The sequence below is a fragment of the Frieseomelitta varia genome, unplaced genomic scaffold, assembly GCF_011392965.1.
Source record: "Frieseomelitta varia isolate USP_RPSP 00005682 unplaced genomic scaffold, Fvar_1.2 scaffold_212, whole genome shotgun sequence".
NCBI classification, from domain to species: domain Eukaryota; kingdom Metazoa; phylum Arthropoda; class Insecta; order Hymenoptera; family Apidae; genus Frieseomelitta; species Frieseomelitta varia.
The window spans coordinates 130,093-155,649 of NW_025109884.1; the positions used below are offsets into that span (position 1 = coordinate 130,093).

Genomic DNA, 25,557 nt, shown 5'->3' on the forward strand with positions numbered 1-25,557 from the left:
ACGTCTATCGAACGACACCTGTCGCTATCCTTCCGACTAATACGCAGCAACGGGTCGCGTATCTTTTCGTTTAAAATGATAAGGAGGAAGAAGAAACGAACAAAGTAATGTACTTCCTAACCTCGAAATAAAAGACAAAATATATATATATATATATATATATATATATATATATGATATATATGAAACGAGCAAAAAGAGGCACAGAAGAGGAGACAAGAATGAATAAGAAAAGTAGGTAACAAAGAGAGCTGGTACAGTGGTATGGAACGACGTGAAAGAACATGGAAACACAAGCGGAAGAAAGAGTGAAGAAAGGGAAGAGGGTCGAGTGAAGCACGATTTCGTGGTGGCGTGCCAGAGCCAATGGTCCCGGACCAGTGGATCGATATACCCTTTTTCGAGAGTACCTTCAACCGACCCTCCCACGACTCGTACCAACATACACACAACATGTACCCGCACGCACGCACACACACGTAAACACACTTACACAACCCTCTTTCCTCCCTCTCGTCTGAAGAAAGACGCGCGTGTCGCCGACTCTCTCTCTCTCTCTCTCTCTCTCTCTCTCTCTCTCTCTTTCTCTCTCTTGAACAGCTCTCTCTTTACTGAATGAAATCAAAGTGACCACAGCCGGGGTCCACCCGGTTTGTCCGACCGGTCACAACGTACCTTTGCAGCGGCCGATGCGGACGGTGGCACGGAGCTAGCTCGAAAGCCAGGAAAGCTGGAACGTGGCTGGCACGGTCCGTCTCTCCCCTTTGACTTTTTCAGCGGGCAAGAAGGAAGCGGGCACGAGTCTTCCGGTTTGCAGCTTTCTCACTTCACCGTTATAAACGCCACGCGGGAATCAATACGCGCGCCTGCCTCAAGCTTCTCCCTCTCTCTTTCCCGCTCTCGTGTTTCACACTCCTCCAGTAAGCCTCTGGCTCTCCCTGTCTCTCCCTGTCTCTCGCCCGGCTCTCCCGCGATTCTCCACTCGAGCAGAGCAGCAGCCAGCTACTCCAACTGTCCCCCGTACGTTGTCGCGGCTCCGCACTCTACCCCGGAGCACCGCGGACCGCCTCGTGGCCACCGTCGTTTCCTCAATTGCGAGCCGTGTACCAAAAGCTAGATGATGCTAGCCGACCCACCACGAGGCGAACCACTCAACCGCCTGGCCCGGGTTTAGCCTTTGGTCGCCGATGGGAGGACACGCGTGTGTCTCGCGGACGTACGCAGTCACGGTAAACCGAGGATTCGCCTGACGACGGTGTGCAACGCACCGCGCCGCATAACCACGACTACCTAGAGTAGCCGGGCGGACATGTTGGTCGAGGGAACTGCGCACACGCGCCCCCGGCTCCTCTTCTTCTTGCGTACTCGCCGCGGCCCTCCAGACTACGCTGAATCAATTTTTCCGCCGGACCGAAGTCGATTTTCGAGTTCCTTTTTAGCCTCTTCTTCTTCTTCTTCTTCCTTTCATTCCGTTTTCTTCTTTTCCTTTTTCTTTTTTTTCTTTTCTTTTTATGTTTGGCTCGTTTGGAATTTCCTCCTCCGCGGGTTGCGAGAGTTCCGGAGATTGTCACCTCTAGCTGCGAAAATGTATTTCTAGTTAAAAAGCGTTCTTTCTTCTCTTACTCTTCTATTCTAATTGGAATTCTTTTTTTATTTTTTTAATTTTATTTTTTTTAAGACTGAGTATGAACGGACACGAACTTACAATATTGAGCAATGAAATTTCAGTCAAGTGACAGATACAAGGCGTTCCATGGATGATCCAATCGCAACTGATCTTCTCTTGTCTCTCATTTTTACCATTGCACGCTCGAAAATTCTGCTTCTCGATCGATTCAAATCAATGGACCTGAAGGCTACAGCATAAAGAGAGAAAATTCTGATTAGACATTGAAGATGTGGTGTTATCGCAGCGTAGATTAGTCGCTAATAGCAACTCGCTATGGTTATTTCGTCGGACTTAATAGGTTTATTGATTCTTCTGGATCTCGACCGAGTTGACCGAGAGGCTTTTTGATTTTTTTTTTTGTTCCCTGGCCCGATGCAACAGGTTATTTGAATGCTTCCTGCGAATTCTTTGTTTTTTTTTTCTGTTTTTCCTTTTTTTTTTTTTCGAACGATTCAGTTCTGTCTGTTCAAACAAAGGCTCGTATAGGTTCTTTGTACAGTGGAATACGATGACGCAGGACTCTTTATTTTTTATTTCCTTTTTTTTTTTGTTGCTCTTCCGCTGGTAATTAATGGAAGCATGGAATTAGGCTTCTCCAATTGGCCCATGGGGAAGCACGGAAACGCATTTAGTATCGAATATCAATTAATCTAACTGAATCTCCCCGGCTAACACATTTAAGCCATTGTCTTACATCGAGGCGGACTCGTAGCGCAAATTATGGTACAAACGTGAGAGCAGCGAGTCGCGTTCATAATACAAATAATGACAGTATATTTCGATAGAATTTCTTCCACGGTTATGTATCATTAAATTTGTCCGCATTGATTCGCAAAAGCATTTAAATAACTCGCTGTTACGAAACTTTTGTAAATATAATTTTTGTGAAAAATTTCATGAATGCTACAATGAACAAATATGCCTATATCTATCTTTACTTGTTAAATATTGCAACAAGTACTCTACTTTGTACATCTTACACCCAATGTATCCATATTTTCTGCACGCTTCGCATTTTGAAGTCTTCTTTAAAACGCATAAAAACTGACACTTTAATTTTACTATTCAAACACTTTTGTATTTAGGTGCAATAAATATCTCGTAGCTTTATGAATATTCCAGTTTTTATTTCACTGCGCCATGAAACTTCTTGGACGTAAATTTCACACACATATATATATATATATATATATAAAGTCCCTCGTTCCAATTATATCATGGAATCTTTGAGAGTCCAGGCTCGATCATCCAATGAACCTAAAAATGCATTAAAATGACATTTACATCCGCGTAATTGATTCCACTACTTTTAAATAAAAACTCACCCTCGTCTCATTTCACAGACGTAATGTAATATTTATTGAAATTAAGGGAGAGGAAGATGGTGGAGAAAAATTTTGTTCGCAGATGAGACCGCAAATACGTAGGCAATAATTCCATGTGAAAACCGAAATACAGACTCGGCTGGTAAATTGATTCTGTATACCACCGTGCGACGAGTCCTAGCTTCTTCTGCTTGTTCCAAGACTGTCGAACCACCCTCGCACGCAGACGTGGGAATTTTTCTTCTCTCCTTGCTCTCCTCCGCAGAAGGCGACGACAGTGACGGAGGAGCGTATGCATAGCGCTACATTGGCCTCGCCGCGACTTCTCCGAGTTTTATTAAATTTCTTTGCCACGCTGTAAATAGTCCCTCGTACGAAACGATGCTTATCGAGGCAGCAGGATAAGCAGAGCCAGCCTTAATCCGCTCCTCCTTATCTCCAACGGATGTCCTCGGTGCTCCCGTGCTCTGCAGGACGCTCCAATCGATGGGGCGACTCTTAAATTTCCTCCTGCTAGGTCCCTGAAACATATAATATCTTTCCGCAATGAGTTTTCGTGAGATGCTGCTGCACCTGTGGCACTCTTCGACGCGTTTAAACTTTTATTTTTCATTGAAAGTATCATCCGAAGATATTTTCGCGTGATTGCTGAATTTCGAATGAACAATTTAGGGGATAATAATAATAATTGCCGAGAAGGTACACGTCTTTTGACAAATATAGCAAACGTTTCAGTGACTTTGACTAGACAAGACTATGAATTAATAACGCGCTTTATTAATATAAGTCTGCTATAAATTAATATAAATTGATAACTGTATTAGTACATTATATTAAATAACTGCGTTAATATTTGCATCAATTTACAGTTTCGTCTTGTTAAAGTTCCCGCATCATTCAAATCTGTAAAAATCCACTGAACCAAGAGGCTAGTCTTCAAAGTCACAAGTTCCTTTAGAATTTTCCAGGTCCGATGGGTTCGAGGTGCCGAATTGCAGTATCGATAAATTGCGAAGGAAGGTTCTTCCGAACTGTTCGTCCCGGCGGGACGATTTCTCGACGGTCAGGGTCGGCTATTATGGTTTTCCTCGAAATCACGTCGTGTAATCACCGTATTTTACGAGCTGCCGCGAACTGCGGACTATTAGGTCGATACAGCCGCAAAACCTGGGGCCCACGCTACTTCTCAGACACGCTGATTGCCTCCTCCGTCTCTAATTTTCCCTCCCTCTCTCTCGCCGCCCCCGGGAGGGGATACAAGATCGCAATCAGCTGGCAATTGTCATACTACGCTGTCACAGAAATCGCTGAAAACATACTGAACCTAAACATAAAGAGGAACACGGTGGTTTGCGCCAGCAAGAGAGCTCCTAACGCAAAAACTAGCCTTGCCCTGCATTTGTGCCCCTCGTTCAGAAATTTTTCTTACTCGACAAGAGGTTCTGGCTTCCAAAATTAACTTCCACTGAATGCTACATCCTGGCGTAACAAAATGAAGAAACTTCTTTCCTATACGAGTGTAAAATTTAGAAAAGATCAGTCGATTGTTGGGAAACGTAAGTGATTTTGAGGAATGAATATTCAAACAGTTCACTTTGCAAGTAGCTTTTGTCATTTCTTGATAGGATTCATAGCTCACCATTCTTTTAATCAATCTTTTGGAAAGAACGTCAGATAATTTTCAGATACGTAAAACAAAAAAAAAAAAAAAAAACTGAACTGAAACTTTAAAATATTCGTCGATCTTTCAGTAACAGGTCAGATAATAACCAAGATAATTGCATAAAGATTACTTTGTCTTTCTCTTCAAACTTAACTGGACGTGTAAAAAAAAATTCCTGAGAAAAGTGTCTTGGTCACCAATTAACTTGATAACTGTTTATCTAAAATACGCCGGTTGAATTTGAATGAGAAAGAACAAGAAAATGATAAACTCTGAATTTCATCGAATTGCAACATATTTCTTCAATTTCGACGTTGAATTTCTTCGCGGATTCACAGTAAAAACGCGACCAAAATGGACACATTAATAACGGCAGGGAATCGTTGAAGAGTCGGACGTCCAATAAAATTCACCGTGAACAGCTTTCAAATTTATTCAGGTCCGAGGCTCGTCGCCGTGACGAGCAATTAAACGCAAAAACGGGTGGGAGATGCCTGGCGAAGCAAGGGGGACGACATGATCACCGAACAAGATCGATGAAAGTTACTTGTCTTTTAGCTCGGAGCTGTATCAGTTTCAACTGTGGACGCCGGAAAACCTGAACGTGAAACGAAATCCAGCCTTGATACCTGTTCCACTGACGCCTTTGACTACACCAACCATGAATTATCATTGAGATTGATATCCACCTGAAAATAATAAATTTACCATTTACTGTGGAATTTATCTTCTCTTGCTTTTCTTTCAATATTTCATCCTATAGTATATTTCATCCTATATTTTATCTACTGTAGAATGTTAATCCTCCACTCAGTTTAATACTTGATTAAATTAGACTGCAATCTCTCTATAAGAATTTTGAGATTATTTTTGAGATTTCTCCTTGTGAAACGATTTAGGAATTATTCAGATTTTTTATTGCAAGCAGATGACCTCAAAATATTCTATTTCATTCTCATATGATTGCCTTGAACTTTGAGCTGACTTGAACAACCTATTTGAATGGAATGGAATTCAACACTGAAATGTCCAAGTCCTGAGGTTTTCTGGAAACAGAGATCCTGCTCCCCTATACCTTCGGCGATGAATGTCTGGCATCCGTAATGGGGGCTCGTGATCTTGGCGTTTACATGACACCGACCACTATCCTTTGATACCCACGTAAATAACGTCGTACCTAAGTCATATCCGCAAATTTTATACGCGGAAATTACGTCGATTTCACAGATCATATATTTATACTCGCATCTCTCGGGGGAAAAAACACAAACTTCAAATTGAATTAATTCAACGCGTGCTTCTTAAATTCGTTGCTTGTTAACATCTTTCCAAAAGAACAAATTTCTTTTCTTCTCGCGACTCAACTGAATCGTGATAACAGTTACGTAATTGTAACTTTATAATTGTAACTTTATAATTCCGCCATTATATCGAAATTATAACATCAATTTTGCTGTTGATAGTTTTCTTCGTCGATTTAATAATTTATGAACAAAGTGAAAGAGGACGAGGATGGTCTATGAAAGAAGCTGATGGCTTCTAGATCCTCGTTCGATCAACGTCGACGATTCGTTTCTCTTTCAATTAATTCTTAAGTAGAAGAAACGCTTCTCCTCCCGTTGGATGAAAGTAATTCTCGCATAGAGGAAAGGGGGCGGGACGGGGCTGGCTATCTTATCGAGAAAATTCGTTCGAGTGATTCACAGCGAGAGGGCCCCCGGTCGTGATCCAAAGTTGAGTCGCTCTCTCTTCGTTGTCATTCCCATCGAGCCTAAACGTTCCACTTCCGGTTCGGCTGTTCTAGCCTGGATCGATTGGAGAGACCGCCTCGTGTCAAAAACACTCGGCAGAAAGACGTTGCCTCGTTGATTCGAGCCGGATCCTCTCTGCTGAACTCATAAATTTCAAAACGGTTTCCAATTCCGCAACTTTGAAATCTAAAAAAAGATCCTCGCAGTTTTATTGTACTCGTTTATAGATACATTTAATCTAATTAAAAAACTTTCTTAGTTAAATTCAACGAGAGAGTAATTTGGAGAAGAGTTGAACTGAAGAAAAGAGGGAAGGTGAAGATTAAAGATATGTGCGAATCACCAATTGACATTCACTAAATTACGTTGATTGAATTTTTAACTAAAATTATAATTACGACCAAGATACTTTGGTATTGAATATTTTTGCATTGTACAAATTTAGTTGATTCATTTTTCCATTTTCGTTTATTACTAAAGTATTCATTTGTTACTAAAGTGGATTGCTCTTCTTGAAGGAGCAGATCAAGTCCGAGGCACTTGAGATTAGTTTTGATAATTTTATAAAATTCTTCGAGTAGTTTCTTACTTTTATCATCTGAAGTGGCACTGTACCAGATAACAATTAAATCCAACACATTAATCTCCAACTTCAACTTTTACATTTCGAATTCTCTCATCTACCTTTCAGACCAATTTTAAATCAAGACTTTTAATTTTTTTTTTTTTTATATATTTTAAGTTTAAACTTTACCGAGCTAAACTCTTCGTTTTAGTGAAGCTCACAGTGCAAGAAGTAATAACAATTAATACAGAATAATATCCAATTTATCCTCAAGACGGTTTTTATCTTCAGTTTGCGTTAATCCGGCTCGTTAACGCAACAGAAACTCGCGAGGACTTAATAATTCCCGATGTATGCCGGCCCTGCTACTCGACCTGGAGTACGATGCTGTGATTGGACGGCATTTGAATGAATGCCATCCGGCATTCACACCTTTTTTCAACCCCTTCCTTTCAGCCGCGACCCCGTCCACCGTGAAACCCCTGATGTACTCGAGGGTTACGGTAGTTGACACGCGAGCAGTGTGAGCGTGTGCTTTCCACGTCACGCACACAAGCCACCAGGACCGTACCAATACTCCTTTTCAACCTGAATTATACAAATTTTCAATTTGCTCGTTAATAATTTACTTGACACATTTGATATTTAAATCTCTCTTGAATAGATTTTACATACCATATGAAATTTGTAATAACATTTAAAAATTTTGAACGTCTTGGAATTTCATGAAATTTGTGACAGACATCTGAGATATACTTTTCTATAATTGCAACATATTTAAAAGATTCTCCTCTGATCTGAACCACAGCTGTACGGGGGGACAAGGAATAATACAATGATTATTTATTACAATAGAATGTTTCGACATAACTGTGTTATTTCTCACCACATCTATATCTGTAGACAGCAACAGACTTGCATCATTGAAAATTAATCGTTGTCTGTCTCGGAAACTGTGTCAGACGTCACAATCGATCGATTCTACTGTAATAACATCATTAACGATTCTATTGTAACAATATCAATAACCCTCAACTTGAATTACAAATTACTATAACTTAATCGCTTAACTTCAACGTCTTTAAATCTCTGCGATTCATATCAAGAAATGAAAATCGCCAGTACGAAAGTAAAACTGAAAGCTTCTCTCACATTAAGGAGAAAGGGATAAAGTCGCGGGATAAATTGAGGGTTAGAGGGAAGTTATCTCAAAAACTGAAGTAGCCCCCCTTTTTATAGACGGAGCACTTGGATAGGTGCGGCCCTGATACACGCATACGTCGAGCCAGACGAGCGTGCAGCTTACATACGAACAACGACGCCGGCGACGACGCCGACGACGACGCCATCGACGAGGACGAGGACAACCGAGGACGCATTACACCCCCACCATCACGTACTACGAAATACTACGTTCTGTGATGCGGTGCAATTAAGCCAACGACCCCTCACCCTTCCACATCCAACGTTCCCCTGGCTCCCTCCAGCGGACTTCGGACCCGCAGGGGCGCAAGTCCGTTTCTTCTTTTACCGCCCCTACCGCCGCTCTGACATTTATCCATTCGTTCATTCATCAGAACACACTTCTTTAACCGGCTCTCGCCGTTCGAACCGCGTAACCACGTCGATTCTTTTTGACTAAGCTTGTACGCTCATCCGGTATTCAACTTCTCGTCTTCCTTCATTGAAAATCGCCGAAACGGTCTGATGGTTGGTTTGGCCAGACTATCATGTTTATCTAAAAATCGCAAAAATATAGAAATTCAAATTCATATTCGACAATCGTGGGCAATCGATTTCGATTCGATACTGGCGTTCGATAATGGCCGTTAAATAACCTTATTACAATTTAAATGACTCACCGACGTAATCGATTCCTTGGATCCAATTTCGAAATCGTGAAATTTATTAACATTGATTTTAATTTGCAGCATGTATTATTTATAAGTAACGATGAATTATATCGATTGAAACAAATTTTCGCTTCTCAGAAAATACCCACGCAATTTTTGAGCGTCTAACCTCAAACTTTATGTTCAACCTGCTCTTACTATTTTACGTAATACAAACTTATATATACTATAAGCAAATACACGCACTCGCAGATTCATTTATTAACGATCAATTTAAACATTTATTTATAAATAAATAAATTTCTACGCACTGCGAGATCTCTTTACTCTGTGGTGGCAATTTTATCGATCAAGCTCTGCCTTTTTTCTTCCTTCAGATTTTAAAAACTTTTGCATAAAATATTTTCTATAACAAATTTTCTAACACTATGTAGAAATTGTTCTTTTTTCGGTCACGCAAACTTTTTCATCTTTCACGAAACAGTTACACGAACCTTCAAAATCGCGCGCGATGCGACTACTAACGCATTTGAAGCGCCATCTTGAAGTGACTCCGAGTTCCCAATACCGCGAAAATTTGAATCAATCTGAACACGACTCGATATCTACTTTTTCGAATTTGTTAGTTTCTTTTTTAAGATCTCGTGTTTTTTTTTCCAAGACTAATGAGCGACATTCTCAATTCGATATCCGAAATTCAATTTAGCTTAATCTGCTTAATCTGCTTAATGTTCCAAATTTGCCGAAATGATCGCGTTAGATTTCGACTCTGTTCAAACACGATTAAGTAGATCTATCGAAGTTTAATTCAAATTTAATTTAATCTGATCTTCGTAATAAACTTTCACAGCTTCGAGTGAAAATTTAACAACTTCGTAATGAAATAATGAGGGATATACGAGCTTTTCGATCCTTTCCAATAAATTTCTCGTCCTGCGGTAAAATAAAGCCAAATTGCAAACAAAATTCAAGAAAAATCAAGTGAAGTAATGATTATCAAGCTTTGAATCGTTTTATCCATACGAAAATATTCCATAACCTAACACTGCCATCTGCTGAACAATCCGACGAATGATGTCGCTTTGACGGCTTTGCCTTTATCCATGCACGTGTGTTTGCGTATTGCACGGATCGTTCGATTTTTGGCGCACAACCAGGTAATATATCTCGAACGTACTATAAAATCATTACTACGCTATAACCTATTTCAAGCGTTACATCGAGTGACTTATAAGTATATTCTAGGTATTTCTAGTATCGTTCAGTGTCGCAGAATAATCCAAGTGTCTTAGTCAGAGGTGCTTCGTTTCTCCCTAGCACCTCTCCCTTTCCCGTTAATAATCGTTTTTTCGTTTGATTGCACAACATCGGTTACTTTTAATCGGGATTAACTTCAAATTGAGGGGGATTCGCGAGATGCAGTGAAAACCACGGCGTTTCCGTATCCCAACCCTTCTATCTTTGTCTTTCTCCTTCTTTTCCCATCGCCTTACTTTGTTCCTCTCTTCTTTGTCCCCCTCGTTTCTCTGTCGCACTCGTTGGCTCGTGTAACGAACCGTTTACGGCAATGGAAGTTTTTGAATATTCGAATTTGTCAATACATCCCACACCGGCCGTGTTTCCTAACGCACGTGTGATCGTGTTCCTAACCTCTGGCTTACATAACGCTTAACTCGGCTCCACGTTAGAACGACGCTCCACGCGTTTGATCGAATTTCAGACAAATCATGCCGTCCGACGCGAAAAAGAAACAGCAGCAGAAAAAAAAGGAAGCAGCCAAGGCCCGTCAATCGGGGAAAAAACCACTCCAGGGTAATCAGAACAAGACTGCGGAGGATGGCAAGGAATCAAGTCCTGGAGCGGGTGTCATTCAAAACGGAACCAATGGGACGCCTATCAGTACCGAAGGTAAAATCAAAAACTATCTGAGAGGTGAAGGAGCGGTTAAAGACGGTATAATTGGTATTATTACAGAGGCACTATGTATAAAACTGGAGGCAGATGCCAAGCTAAATGCAGAGGCACGCTCGTGCACAGGATCATTGGCTTCCCACCCACGAAGTCGCGACATAAAGATATCTAATTTTTCTATTACTTTCCATGGCTGTGAATTGCTGCAGGATACAATGTTGGAATTGAACTGCGGCAGACGTTATGGCTTGCTTGGGCTTAATGGCTCTGGGAAATCTACTTTATTAGCTGTACTTGGAAACCGAGAAGTTCCTATTCCCGATCAGATCGATATCTTCCATTTGACCAGGGAAATGCCTGCTAGCAATAAAACAGCTTTAGAATGTGTGATGGAGGTAGATGAAGAGCGTATACGATTAGAGAAACTGGCAGAGGAGCTAGTCGAATGTGAGGAAGAAGATGCTCAAGTATGCTTCTAACATTTGCAGTATTTTACCCTGTTTTTTTTTAATAACACATTATGCTAACACATCGGACTTTGTCTAAAACTTAGGAACAACTCATGGATGTCTATGAAAGGTTAGAGGATATGTCCGCCGATACGGCAGAAGCTCGTGCTGCTCACATTTTACATGGTTTGGGTTTCACTGCAAAAATGCAAAATACACCTACCAAAGATTTTTCAGGGGGTTGGCGTATGCGAATTGCTCTTGCAAGGTTGGCAGCTTAATTATCTGTAAATATAGGAATTTGCACAAATAATATAATGATCTGCTAAAAATACTATCTCTTTTTACAGAGCTTTATATGTGAAACCTCATCTGTTATTACTGGATGAACCTACTAATCATTTAGATCTCGATGCCTGTGTATGGTTAGAAGAAGAATTGAAAACATACAAAAGAATTCTAGTTATCATTTCTCACTCGCAAGATTTCCTCAATGGTATCTGTACAAATATCATACATGTCAATAAAAAGCAATTGAAATATTACAGTGGTAATTATGAAGCTTTTGTGAAGACAAGGTAAGTTGAAAATAAAAGTTTAATTTGTAAAAGTGAATAACACAAATTCTTTGACAGGATGGAATTATTGGAAAATCAAGTGAAGCAGTATAACTGGGAACAGGATCAAATTGCACACATGAAGAATTATATAGCTCGATTTGGACACGGCTCTGCAAAACTTGCAAGACAGGCACAATCTAAGGAAAAAACACTGGCGAAAATGGTAGCACAAGGCCTCACGGAAAAAGTAGTCAATGACAAAGTACTGAACTTTTATTTTCCTTCTTGCGGAACTATTCCACCCCCTGTTATTATGGTTCAGAACGTTAGTTTTCGTTACAACGAAGATTCACCTTGGATTTATAAAAACTTAGAATTTGGTATAGATTTAGACACCAGAATTGCATTAGTTGGTCCAAATGGAGCTGGAAAAAGTACTCTTTTAAAATTACTGTATGGCGATGTAAGTCTCTATTGTTCATCATTTATGTAGAAGCAAAAACAACACCTTCAAATAATTGCGTTAATTAATATATAATTATAGCTAGTTCCAACCAGTGGTATGATACGTAAGAACAGTCATCTTAGAATTGGGAGATATCACCAACATTTACACGAATTATTGGATTTAGATGTGTCGCCTTTGGATTATATGATGAAAGCCTTTCCAGATGTTAAAGAAAGAGAAGAAATGAGGAAAATCATTGGTCGTTACGGATTAACTGGTCGTCAACAGGTATAATTATATTTTTAAAAGTTTAAAGATACATAGATATTAGATTTTAGAAAATAATTTTTTTTATTGTACACAGGTATGCCCAATAAGACAATTGTCCGATGGTCAACGTTGTAGAGTAGTCTTTGCATGGTTAGCTTGGCAAGTGCCTCATCTATTACTGCTTGATGAACCGACCAATCACTTAGATATGGAAACAATTGACGCATTGGCTGATGCAATTAATGATTTTGATGGTGGAATGGTGCTCGTGTCTCACGATTTCAGACTGATTAATCAGGTATATATTGACTTTGTTACAATATGTAATAATCCGTTGATCATTCGATTGTATAATGTCTTTCTATTTTATTAGGTTGCTGAAGAAATTTGGGTTTGTGAAAATGGTACAGTCACAAAATGGAGTGGAAATATATTGGACTACAAGGAACATCTGAAGACCAAAGTGCTTAGTGACAACCAAAAGAGACAAAAGGAAATGCACAGAAACAAATAATTCAAATGACCTGCTCTGCCCAATTTTTCTTTTCAAGTATACTTTTTCTCTCTTTCTTAAACCTTTCGGTTTCTCGGACATTTCTTCATGTCTGTTGCTGACTTTGCGCTGCTATGTAGCGTTTATCAATAATTGAAGATATTTTTAGTTAATTTATTTAAACAATAAACAGCGAACTACTTTGTGACAGCTACCGAGATCTGTTCACGATAGAATTTATCATACTACTAACTTAGAGATCCGATGTTATTAATGTACTACGAAAAATTATAAATTGGATATACGTATATACAGGTATATATGTATACATATATACGTACACACATATATATACATATATATATATGTATAGATTATTACAGAAACTACAGAAGAAATAAAACACGTTTAAGTATTACAAACACGCAACAAATACTCGAATTCTTCTCTTACGATTTAACTTTATTATAAAGTCATATTTAACTATAAATTAATTTGATTCTTGATAGATATAAAAAAATATATGGATGTGTACAAACAAACAATTATAAATACTTAGTATAATCGATAAAACGACACGATTTCTTTCGAGATAGAATTTTTCATCTTTCATATACATAAGTTATTAACATCATGGAAGACTAAAATCTCACGGATATCCATATCACAAGAAGTATATCTCTGGTGTTCTTTGATTGTGAAAGATGTTTAAATCTATATACATATATATCTTACGATATTTTTTAATACGTCACGAAAGTAATGTATGCATTTTTGTAACACTATGATTACATGAAATGTAATACACTGAACATTGTCAGTAGAAAACTCGAAATTGCACTACTGGGTTTTGGACCTTGACATAATAAAAAAAAAAAAAAAGAAGAAAAGAAATACATAATATGAAATATTTCATAATACTATGTGTGTACCTTCAATTTCACATAGAGCTTAATAAAGCCTAGTGTAAAAACCCAAAACCATGAGAAACATAGAAATTGTGAAAATTTCTATGAATCAGGAGACAATCTGAAAGTCAGACTGGTGTCGAGGCTGGGATGGAGCAAGCTACTTCCTGTGCCAATGCAGCATTTCTCAAGATTGATAAATGTGAATCCATATCACTTAAAGCTTGATCAATGAATGCCAACTTCCTAGCATGACTCTTGGACACTCCGTGCTTAGTGACCAATGCTAAGTGTGTAACGGCTAATACCAATGCTGCTACTCTTGCTTCTAATAGTCTGGCATCTAATGGTGGATACAAACTTCTGACCACGTCATCAACACGAGGTGGAATACGTCTAGCAACCTAATAGACACGCAAATATAAATTCTACGTCTAACATCATTATAAAACAAGAAAATGTACACTTACATCCACTATCTCTAATGGAACAGTGTTACTGTTCACTGTGCCTGCAATAGCGGTGAGACTGGAGGCCAAAGCATGGCAAGATCTTAATACAGCAATACAGAGTGGAGCTAAACCAGTAGCATCATCAACCCATCTGTATCATTCATAAAATGTCACTATTGTGCAACTAATTCTTGGTTCAACTAGAGTCTCATCTCCAGATATTAACAAAACATTTTAATACCTCTCTGCACCAGCTAACCACTCCTCACTTTCCCAAGCATCTAAGCCTAAACCAGAGAAATTCTCTCCCTCTAACAAGTCTGAGCTTAAGTCTGGAGAGTCTTTTTGATTCTAAAAAGTGATCGTATAGATTTTATCATGTCTTGCAAGAAAGAGTGAATGCTTAACTTACGTAGTAACATCTTTGTCTTTTGCATATAACAAGTAATACTAAGAGTGCGCCGAGGAAGACAGCAGCAAGTGCGCCAAGCGCAACAGCTACTACTGTTTCCATTCCAGTAGCACCAGCCGTGGGGCCAGTGTTACTTATGGACACTGGAGAACTCATCTCTCAGATGAGTTTGACAATCCAATTGTTTTGTTCAGATAAATTTTTGGACTAATTAAAATCTACAAATAAACACCGTTTGAACGATTTTTCCCGTGTCAAAACAGTGAACAGCGTCGAGTTTCCCGGTGATAGTCGGTGGGAGGCGGAGACTGTCACGAATTTTAAGCTCCATTCATCAAGAGGTGACTCCTAACTGCAGCCTTTACGTGATTCGATGATTACATTAACAGGTGGTTTTTTCAGGTATCCCTTCGTAGACGAAATCTACGAAAAATGCGACCATAATTGGCAAATCTCCAAACAATAGAGAGAATATCGATGTAATATTATTAAAAAATATTCCTTTTCGTTGTTACTACGAGAAGTTATTTTGGAAAATTCGAAAAACCTTTGATTTTCTTCGTTATATTTTTGGAGGCATGTTTCTGCACATATACGCTTTCAGGACTCCGTAATTATATTTTCTAATAAAAATTAACATCTAGGGAATTCTAATAAAATATCAACGCGCTATGAACAAATGCTAATCATTATACGATTCAATTTGCAACTTCGGTACTTCATCAGTATGCAAGTGTTCTGTACTTTTGAAAAGTATATCTTCTAAAATTACAATTTTGCGAGAAGATATTAATGAGTTTGTATTTCTTAATTGCCTGTAAAAATTCATCATAATTCTTTCAGAAATCGAATCGATTTTTCGAATCACTTGTAATAATAAATTTTCTTTAAGAAATAATTACAAATTCGGAAGCTTTTGGATTATTTTCTATAATTATTACTGTTTCGAACGTTCAAATTTCCACTAATATTTCAAATGTTATTACTTTTAATTTCGTACAAGTATAATTTTGCGATCTTACAATTGCAGTTTTCTTCGTGTAGAACGCAACTTGCGTATTTAATTGTAATACACTATTTTATATAAGATTCTATCGAATGAATAATTATTATCAAAACCTTGGGAGCGTCGATTGAGATCGTTTAACAAAATGAAAAAAAGAAAAGATACGAACGAATTAGAAAAATCAAACTGCGAAATGAAAGAATGATTTATCAGTCGATCGGCCAATAATTATTATGCATGTTGTAACAGAACTTGGCAGCACTGATGGCAAAATGAAATAATTCAGTGTATTTCATAGTCATATGTTTTCTGTCATGAAAGAGTTGCTGTCAAATTTCGTGAACACTTTGTGAGCAAAAACAGCAAACGTGTCTTCGCCACGAAATAATTCACGATCTCACTAGTACGTTATGCTACGTGTACATCTGCATTTACGTTGCTAAGTTCCGAGGGAAACGTAACCTATCTCTTCCAAGTTCTTCTCGCTTACCACGCAAAGTAACACTTTGAACGTGATATTGAATCGATATAACACGTTTTGAAAATTTTCGTAAAGTCTACGCCTTCTGATTGTGAACGTAAACCATGCTATCTCTGTGAGTTCCTTGTTAAGTAGCTTCAACGAAAGATTTCGTAGTTAACGAGGAGAGGTCTCCCTTTGTTGTGTAAGGGAACGTGCGTTTCAAAACGGGTAGAAAGGTTAAGAGCGAGCGATCAATCGGTATAAATTCAGAGGAATTTACAAGACATTCGTCTCGCAAAATGAACAGGATAACGAATAGTGCAACAGCGAGACTGAAACAGGACTACTTGCGTCTTAAAAAGGATCCCATACCTTACGTCGTCGCAGAGCCAGTACCTTCGAATATATTAGAATGGTATATATTTTTCGTTTAAACGTTCTTGTACATTCAAGAGCAAATTTGTTATACACGCAGAAGCTTATAAACATTCTACGATGTGTTTCAGGCACTATGTTGTAAAGGGTCCAGAGAAAACTCCATACGAGGGTGGATTTTATCATGGGAAGCTTATATTTCCAATAGAATTTCCATTCCAACCTCCTAGCATTTACATGACTACTCCAAATGGCAGATTTAAAGTCAACACAAGATTGTGCTTGTCCATTTCTGACTTCCACCCTGATACATGGAATCCAGCGTGGAGCGTGTCTACGATTCTAACAGGATTACTTAGTTTTATGGTGTGTAATCAATAACTAACAGAATCAGATGGAATTCCAATGTTGTGGTACTAATATATTACGCTTGCGATAGATTGAAAATAGCCCTACCATGGGTAGCATCAACACATCCGATTACGAGAAGAAACAATTTGCTGCACAGAGCTTGGAGTACAACCTGAAAGATAAAATGTTCTGTGAACTTTTTCCAGAAACTGTCGAGGTATCAATGTTGAAGATAGGTAACATTTGTTGGCCCAGTCAGATTAACAAACGAATTTATGTTTCCAGACGATAAAGGCAGAATTGGAACACAGGAAAGAGCTGGAGAAACAAGCAAGGCGTCAGACTACAAATTCGGAAGTTTCGTCGCTGTTACGTGACCAGCTACAAAGGGATCAAGGTCCGTTGTATAGTGTACTCACCAATTTCATTGTCATTATAGGATTCGCAGCATTCGCTTACACAGTAAAATACGTATTGTGGAGTGTAGCGACGGAATAGAAGAGTGAATGAAAAAGAAAAAAAAAAGAAAAAAAAAATGAATGCACACGCAGCATTCGTTGTTCAAATAAAGAAAGAAAATGCTGGAAAAATGTTGTGATAACGATGCGTGTAGAAAGGTATTAAAAATCGGGACTGTTTCATCGAACAAAACTCGTGGATTCTGCTACTATGGAATACTATTCAACCTCTTGGTTTCCGAGTACACTGATGATACACCACACCGGGAGTTTATTAGATTTTTATATCAGAATTACTTGTAAAATACGAGTTGTACTATATTCGCAAATTTTAAACGTGATAATCGCAGAACAACCTATCGGTAACGATTCCTTGACGTGTTCCACCTATGAGCGTTTATCATCAGACGAAATACTAATAAGTTTTTTATTCAATTGTAAAAAAAGAAAAAAAAGAAAGAAAGGATGAGAAACAAATTGTAACGTTGTTAATTGACTCGAATTGACTCGAATTTCAGATTAACACCATCAGCTACATCGGTCAAGTTTTGTTTTATGCGAATTTTCAAAGCGTAGAACTATAAATATTTGAAGAATTATGTACACGACGGAGATGAAAAGGGGGGGGGGAGAGAGAGAGAGAGAGAGAGAGAGAGAGAGAGAGAGAGAGAAAGAGAATGCGAGAAGTAAAGTAACGAAACAAAATCGTGGGGGCTTCCCAATGCTATCAGCAAATCGGTGAAGATTCAAATTTTGCTACAAATCTTCTATTCCTGATTTCCTTCGTACATCTACACTGGACTTTTCACACGATAAAGAAAAAAAAAGAAACTTCCCGAATGTGTGAAAAAAAGAAAAAAGAAAAAAAATAGAAGTTTGCCTCTGCGATGTGCCAATGAGAAACTAAGTCAAAATTTCTAACTGAATCGAACTAAGCTTAGTAGAGAATAGCTTGTGTTGACAAAACGTGTCTTGTAAATACGTGTAGTAATCTAGTAAGACGTGTGTAATATCAGTGAATAACAAACTTTGAGAAAAAAAAAAGAAATTTAACAGATCAGTGTCAGTATTTCTTGTTTAACTGGTTCGAGAGATAATCTTAGGGAAATCTGCTCGAAATTTGTCGGACCTTTGTGAATTGCTGGGAACTGAAAAGAAGTGCGAATCTGATTGATTGTTTCAATGAAATCTTAAATATAAATATAAGGATTGACTATTGACTGAAAATGTCGCGTAACAAACAATCTAATAGCACAGTGTGTCGATGAATGGTACGAGGGAACTATTTGCCTTGTTCTTTTGCCTTCTTTTCAGTTTTCAACAGTATGTACATGTTGCGTGTTCTCAGCTTGCTCCGAAGTTTCGTTCGAATCGGTTGTTATCGCTTTGTTGAACGTAGTGTTCTTTTTTTTTGTCACTCGTCGCGTTAAAAGAAAAAAAAAAAAAGAAAGAAAGAAAAAAGAAGCAGAAAAGAAACGAATTGTAACTCTCAGATTAACACGTCGCGATTATACTGTATCAATTGATAACATGTATAAAACTGTACTAATGGAAACAGAACTGACACATAATCCGTGGAACGATATTTATGTTAAGGAACTATCACGTCGGTTTTATTTATGAATTAAAAACAATGTAATAATTTTTCTACACAAACAACGTCTATTTTTTGCCTCCTTGCTATTCGACGTATTTGTAAAAAAAGAAAAGGAATAGAAAAACAGACAAAAAGGAATAACTTGAATTTTTTAAATATTCGAGTATGTATAGAATTATTAAACTTTAAGAGTTCGAGTACTTCCGCTCTTTTAGCAACAATTTTATCATTAAGTGGTATGACGTGTGCAAAATAATTTATTAAGAATAAAAATGAAAATTAAGTGGGGGATTGAAACGCGAACGAAATTTGAAAATCGAACTTTTCCCGCGCCTTTCGCTAGTGTCCCTGCGCCATCTTGAAGCGCGGCATAAAAAAAGAGGCTCCTACGTTCGCACGGATATTTTTCTAATTATTGCGTTGTTTCTGCAAAGAAACAATCGTTCTCTCTTCCAAAACATGTCAATTTCGTTTAATTATTGATAAAAAGAAAGGATCATACGGTTTTATACTATATCTGTATTTTCATTTGCCATCACGTTAACCGTTCATTTTATTTCTTCCCGCGCAAAATTCATACGCATTTACTCGTACAGATAAGTTCTATTCATTCATAAACGAGCGAAAATTTTATTTAAAAAATTTTTTTGTAACAAGTAAAATTATACTTCTAGGTTAAGATCGACGTTTACAGATGTCGCCATGATACGACTTTGAAGTCTCTATTTTTCGTAGTTCACATTTTCATGTGTACCATGCGATGATATTTTAAAATATAGAATTCTACAACTTTACAACAATCACTCGTTATAAAATAATTAATTAGAATAGAATTTATCACAGTAAAAGATCGTTGGAAATTACTTTGAGAAATAAAATTATTTGATTCAAAAAGAAACGTTTCGTCATATATCGCGAAAAATAATCATAATTTCAGGAATCAACGGGAAGTTAATAAATCCTTTAATTACACAGAGACAAGATCGCGACCGCAGCCAATCAGCTCATACTGTTTGCTGTACAATTCATAATTGCACCACGGCTATTAATTACAATCTCTGACCAACAGTTTTTAATCGAACGATCCAAAATTTTAAATCAATAGTGATTCTCAATTAGCAATTGTACATCAAATAAGAATGATTACCAGGTTTCACCTCGTGGAGGTTGCTGCGTATGGAGACCCACCTAATCTAATCCTATTCTAGTCCTATATCTACTCTTCTATTACGCTAAAAATTCTTTCAATAGCGAATAAATTCGTCCCAAAGTTACGCGATTAATATCATTATAATACTCGTCAAGCAAGCTATGCAATAGATGCACAATTTATAGACACATGATTTTCCATTATAAATAATAATCTTCGCGCCATGAAATCGGTATTTTCGAATGTTACTCTTTAAAGGAAACTGTCATATGCACCTGATTGACGCTGTTTCGATTAAAAACCCCGATCGGATAATATCTATAACGTGTATGTGGCAGTTTCGAGGATTGTTTAAAGAATCGTTCAACGGTTTGCCGATCGGGAAGGAAGAAAGGAAACGAGAGCAGCCGCGGTTTACCGGGCCGGTAAACAGTTACAATTTTCTTTCAATGCTCCCTTGTTTGAGTGCGCTCGGGAGGAAGGATGCATCCTGTGAAGCCGTCTTGAACTTTCGTAGCTGACTCTGTGTTTAGTTGTCTCTGCCACTGGAACCGTGTAGTCGGGATCCGAACGTAGATTGTACATCGACTAGGATAGTAAATAAAGCGCTTTAATAAGTTTGGCGGGCTTAAATTCGGCTCAAATTTTAATCAAAGTTTTAATCCAAGCAAATCTTTGATCTTTAATCTAATATAAATAATTTTCAATCTTTTATTAATTTTACATCTACGATGTAAATAATAGATATTACTTGAATTTTCTGACAATTCTCTTCTTTTTGTTTTCTACGATTTTAATTCGGGAGAAATCTTTGTGGAAATTTGGCTGTACCCCATGTTCCAGCTGCTTCGAAAGAGCTTCCTGTGCACCAGTTCCACGGTCGATCCACCTTAATCTACGAAAACACGCCGCAAAAGAAGCAAACAGCAATTTATTCGACCACGAAATAATAAGGAAGTCATCCATAGGCTCTTCTTCTCCTTCCCAGCCTCTTTTCGACTGGAGACCGCCTTCCGAAAGTAAATCATCGAACCAGGCGCCAGGACACTTTGGTCACGCCTGAGATCCTGCGAAAATAAGACGCACATGTCCGTGCAGCGTGTCTCCCACTTCGACTTCTCGTCCTTTGGATTCAATCGCTAAATTTACACTTTTTCTTTTTCACGACGACATTTACGATTAAAGTATCTGAAACAAATTGAAAGTACACCGAGAAGATAATTGTCCATGTATTTATCAATTTGTTCGTAAATAAATCTCCGTAGAGAAGAAGATGTATCTACATCAAAATATATTCCAACTAATAAGGAGACAAACGTATATATTTTGGTAATAGAATTTTCAAATTATCTTACGCGGAACAACATCGGCTAAATGCATATTCGATACCTTCGAAGCGTCATTTTGTTATGGATCGGTACAGGAGGAGCTTGTGAACAGTCGGAGGGAAACCGTTCCTGGTATCCATTTCCTCGCCAGTCGAAAAAACCATTTCGAAAATAATTAACTGGCGGGGACGAGCTCATTACGCGGCTTAATTAGCTGCCACTGGTATCCGTGTTGCTCGAGCCGGTCACACAGAGGAGACCGACTGAATCGGCTGCCGAATTATGGTGCGCCGATGTCCCCGCTTAGAGAACGCGCTCTTTATTAAAATTTAGCCCGCCTCCAGAGTCTTCGACTGCCACCGTTCCCTGAAACACCACTTCAGTTTCACTTCTGAATTACCAGAATGGACGTACAATTATGGAATTAAATAACTCTATCAACACTGAAACTACCAGACAACTAACACGTAGGTTTTTGAGAAATCTAAATGATTTCTTTTTGTATGCGTATTTTTACAATTCCTCCCTTTATACGAGTTTCATAGTTTGCTTCGTTGATAGCTGGTGCATTTATCAGAAATATAAAAATAGTACATTCGTAGGTACACTTGTGCACTCTTGAATTTTTCAAAAATTCTCGAACACTGAAAAAGAAAAAAAGAAATCTAGTGGACGAAGCAAATTTTCCACTCATAGTTCCATTCGATTTGGGTAAACGACGGATGTTGTTGAAAAGCTGGAGAATGGAAAGAAGAGAAATTTCGCCGGTTTCTATTTTCATCGACGTTGCGCGGTAGCATAACCAGCAGGGTTGTGGTTCCTTCGTCGGATGTATTTACCTACGTCCCGTTGGAGTGGCGTGGGTTCGTCGCAGAACGGTTTACTGATTGTGTAAAACGGAACACCGTGTCGTTGGATCGTTCCCATCTAGGCATACGTACGTAGGTGGTGTGCGAGTGGAGAGGGTGGGAGAGACGGTGGTCGCGGTTGGCACTAACGACGAACGATTCATCATCCTGGGGGAAAACGAAAGGAGTGACAGAAATTGCGGTGATTTAGTAGGAAAAGACAGAGAACAGATGTTTAACCTTTCCACCGTGTCTAACCCCTGCGAGGCCTCTATCTCCCTACTCGTCCCCTTATCAGTAACTTCCACGATGATCTTCGTTTTTTATTTTCTGCGGGTTCTCTCGACAAGGTGAAAAACGCTGCTTGACATCAGGCATTGAAACATTGGTGTTGCAGGATCCCTGGGAATTAAAATTGCGAATATGTGGAATCACTTGGAATCAAGAGACGTTACGGAGTTAAATAAGGAGATGGGAAGATCAGAAAAATAATCTACTTACTTGACTGAACTTTTATTTTATTTGGTTAACTTTTCAACTCGAGAATGGAGAAACTTGCGCAATTGTTAGAAATTGAAACTGAAATTGCAGATTATTTAGGATCATTAAACTCTGTTATTAAATGAGCATTACTTTGAAACTTAGCGATTGCTAACAATTTCACAGTTTCCTTCTTCCCAAAATAACATCGTCGAATTAAAAAAGTCTTTCACCTGCGAGACAGATAAAGAGAAGAAAGCGCGAGTAAAAAGAAGAGGAAAAAAAAACGTATAGTGCAGTGGAGGAACAGGGCCGATGGCAGGATATCCATCGAGTTCTCGCGTTCGTAAATAAACCGGTGAAGCGTGGTGGGTCGCTATGTTTAGGTTAGGTGGTTTCTCAGATTTCTGGGATCACCATGGAAGAGAATGTGACAGCAGGTCTTCCAGCTACCGGTCGGCTGCTTTACGATCACGAGTACGCTACCAATTCACTGACGGCTGCTTTCTAAAAAGAGAACCGCGAGGAGACACACCGGCCTGTTCCTCTTTTTACACCCCGTAACTCATAACTCTGTATCTTCGCCAGTTTCAAGGTCTCTCTCGTCGAATCAACATCGTCACACCGTTACTGTTAACGAATTCTCGCTTTAACAGCGACAAAATTGACAGCCACTAATTACGACGTCCGTGAAAAGGGAAGTCTGTAACTTGCGACTGTCCAAACAGCAAATTATTGTCAAAGGTTTAACAGACTGATTAGGTATGATCATTTATCCCTGTCAAGTGAGAAATTCATCTGAAACGTTCTGTCGATCGAAACGGATACAAACGAAAGTCAAGCAGATACAAGGAATTAACCCCTTTCGCTGGCAACTGGTTCGCGGACCATAACGAGAGACCGAACCGACGATAGAACAATATCGTCGCTTTCTTTCTCTTTTGAACTCGCTGGAATAGAAATTATCAAGAAGTAACGAACCTATCACTTGTTTTGCCTGGGTTACATGCAAAATATACTTGAAACCGAGAGAATGTCGCTGGATTTGGGACAAAAAGAATTCAGCGCACGAAGCTAAGAACTGAAATGAGTGTAATGGAACAACGTGTTCCGGAGGAACTAGCGGAGAGAAGAAGTTGTGGAAAAAGTCGAAAGGGACATCCGGTGTATGTTGATTGGCCAAAAGACCGTCGGGTTGACATCGTTTTTGGCCAATCGGACAAACTGGGCGTCTCTAGCTGCCGTTTCCTTGCAATAATATTTGCACTGGCTCGTCTAATCCATTAAGCCTGCCATCGGCTGGCATTTGGTAAATTATTTATCGGCTCTCCGCCGTCACCTCCTCGCGCAGCCGCTTCGGCTTGTCCCTCTTCGTCTTTCGCGCGGCGACGACTTCTTTGAATTTACGATCTGGGAATATCCACACGTATTCGCGGCCTCGGCTCGTTACGAGTATTCCGTGACGTCAGCCGAGCGTTACGCGACACGATCCTAGACGTTCCGTGCGTCTTCCTCGATGGAACTTCCGGCGTTGTTGGAAACTCCGCGTTTCGCACAGAGACGGAACGCTTTAGGATATCTGGAGTGGTATTTCTGGAAATATTTCCGTCCGTGGATTCTGGAATTAAGAGAGGGCGAAGTCGGTGAGGAATACAGAATATGGGGGGAGGAGGAGAGAATTGGAATTTAGAGATTTGAAATGTTCACTTGAATTCAAAAGTGAGAAGTTTAGTTTGAATTTGCAAATTGGAAAGTTGAAAAGTTTGGAATCTCTGTTGATTGGAATTTCAAATCTTCTTCCTTTTGCAAAAATATACAATTTCAAATATTAATTTGATTTAAATTTAAATTAGAGTAAAATTTTATAGAATCTCTAACGTTTGAAATTCCAACATTCTGTTCGACAATTGTTTTTAACATTCAATGAAATTGAGCGTTTGAAAATTTTTCTTTAAAATTACCTATTATCTTCGACAAATGGAAAGAGCAGGAAAAGGAAAATTCCAGGTACTGAACGAGAGAGATTTTCATCCAATCCAGTCGTGGGTTTTATTGCAATTCTTGTGTTGTGTCAATAAAAAAATACTGTACATTAGAAAGAGGCGCGAGCGCACGCTGCATTTCAAAAAAAAAATGCACTTGTTTTAATGAAGATCCAAGCGTAGAATCGGAGTCGTAGAATTTTACAAAAATACTTTCGTGGTCTGTCTAATTAAAACAAGCAATTGATATAAGTAAAAGTTTCGGAACAATTTAAAAGAAAATTTTAAATTTCGAGAAAGAAAATTTAAGAAAAATTAAGCGACTTAGATTAAAAATCTTCAGTCAGAATTTTTGTTTGTAATTTCTGCTATATGCACGGAATAGAAATTTACTAATATTTAAGATATTTACAGGATTAATTGACAAATGAATTGTTTCATTAAGGGAATAAATTATTGCGATTTCCGGCCCACTTATGAACTTATGCAAAAGTATACACGAATATCACTTGATAACGTAATGTTGTCTATTAGAGAATATAAAACTAACAATAAGTTCTAAGACTATGTACAATATTATACAAGATTTTTGGTTGCTTTAGCTGTATGCTCAAGGCACTCGAAATGCTCTTGAAAGCTTATATTTACAAATAAAGTCTAACATAACACAAGGCACAACATATCACTAGGAATTTTATATAAAAATGGAAAATATTTAGAAAGATGTTGAATTCTGTTATCATTATATTGCGGATTATTCTTTGCATTTATGCGAAAATCCAAAAATAAT

The 25,557-nt window shown here is 38.4% G+C and overlaps 4 protein-coding genes and 2 long non-coding RNA genes across 10 annotated transcripts in view; 2 read left to right on the forward strand and 4 right to left on the reverse strand.

The window, feature by feature from the left end:
* The window catches only part of LOC122527193 (rho GTPase-activating protein 100F), a 59,258-nt gene extending 57,761 nt beyond the window's left edge, over positions 1 to 1,497 (reverse strand). For 2 of the 3 annotated variants that reach the window (XM_043651160.1, XM_043651156.1), the window contains exon 1: positions 676 to 1,497. The gene's annotated coding sequence lies outside the window, so the exon portion shown is untranslated. Of the gene's footprint in view, positions 1 to 410; positions 428 to 675 lie in introns of those variants that run through there. The other variant, XM_043651159.1, reaches the window with a different exon arrangement.
* A 5,351-nt stretch (positions 1,498 to 6,848) lies between these two features.
* LOC122527197 lies at positions 6,849 to 9,783 on the reverse strand. Its single transcript, XR_006306307.1, has 3 exons — positions 8,836 to 9,783; positions 8,426 to 8,711; positions 6,849 to 7,561 (listed from the first exon to the last, which is right to left on the reverse strand). It is a non-coding gene; the product is annotated as an uncharacterized LOC122527197 (long non-coding RNA).
* Positions 9,784 to 9,861: 78 nt separating this feature from the next.
* LOC122527194 (ATP-binding cassette sub-family F member 2) lies at positions 9,862 to 13,823 on the forward strand. 3 transcript variants are annotated; one of them, XM_043651166.1, is made up of 9 exons: positions 9,862 to 9,983; positions 10,547 to 10,734; positions 10,801 to 11,204; positions 11,291 to 11,454; positions 11,537 to 11,764; positions 11,822 to 12,209; positions 12,291 to 12,482; positions 12,559 to 12,762; positions 12,838 to 13,823. In XM_043651166.1, the coding sequence occupies exons 2-9, from the start codon at positions 10,554 to 10,556 to the stop codon at positions 12,976 to 12,978; spliced, it is 1,902 nt and encodes a 633-aa protein (XP_043507101.1). In that variant the 5' UTR covers positions 9,862 to 9,983; positions 10,547 to 10,553; the 3' UTR covers positions 12,979 to 13,823. The 3 variants fall into 3 exon arrangements, with proteins under 3 accessions (XP_043507101.1, XP_043507103.1, XP_043507102.1); XM_043651168.1 differs by lacking the exon at positions 9,862 to 9,983 and adding an exon at positions 10,054 to 10,071; XM_043651167.1 differs by lacking the exon at positions 9,862 to 9,983 and adding an exon at positions 10,105 to 10,124.
* LOC122527196 (transmembrane protein 98-like) lies at positions 12,465 to 15,045 on the reverse strand. Its single transcript, XM_043651170.1, has 4 exons — positions 14,730 to 15,045; positions 14,559 to 14,668; positions 14,336 to 14,468; positions 12,465 to 14,269 (listed from the first exon to the last, which is right to left on the reverse strand). Exons 1-4 carry the CDS (start codon positions 14,883 to 14,885, stop codon positions 13,994 to 13,996), a joined length of 675 nt encoding a protein of 224 aa, XP_043507105.1. The 5' UTR covers positions 14,886 to 15,045; the 3' UTR covers positions 12,465 to 13,993.
* A 920-nt stretch (positions 15,046 to 15,965) lies between these two features.
* On the forward strand, positions 15,966 to 19,033 carry LOC122527195 (ubiquitin-conjugating enzyme E2 J2-like). The gene is made up of 4 exons (XM_043651169.1): positions 15,966 to 16,613; positions 16,705 to 16,939; positions 17,013 to 17,141; positions 17,210 to 19,033. The coding sequence occupies exons 1-4, from the start codon at positions 16,498 to 16,500 to the stop codon at positions 17,420 to 17,422; spliced, it is 693 nt and encodes a 230-aa protein (XP_043507104.1). The 5' UTR covers positions 15,966 to 16,497; the 3' UTR covers positions 17,423 to 19,033.
* Positions 19,034 to 21,550: 2,517 nt separating this feature from the next.
* LOC122527199 lies at positions 21,551 to 22,631 on the reverse strand. Its single transcript, XR_006306308.1, has 3 exons — positions 22,546 to 22,631; positions 22,297 to 22,473; positions 21,551 to 21,823 (listed from the first exon to the last, which is right to left on the reverse strand). It is a non-coding gene; the product is annotated as an uncharacterized LOC122527199 (long non-coding RNA).
* Positions 22,632 to 25,557: the final 2,926 nt, after the last annotated feature.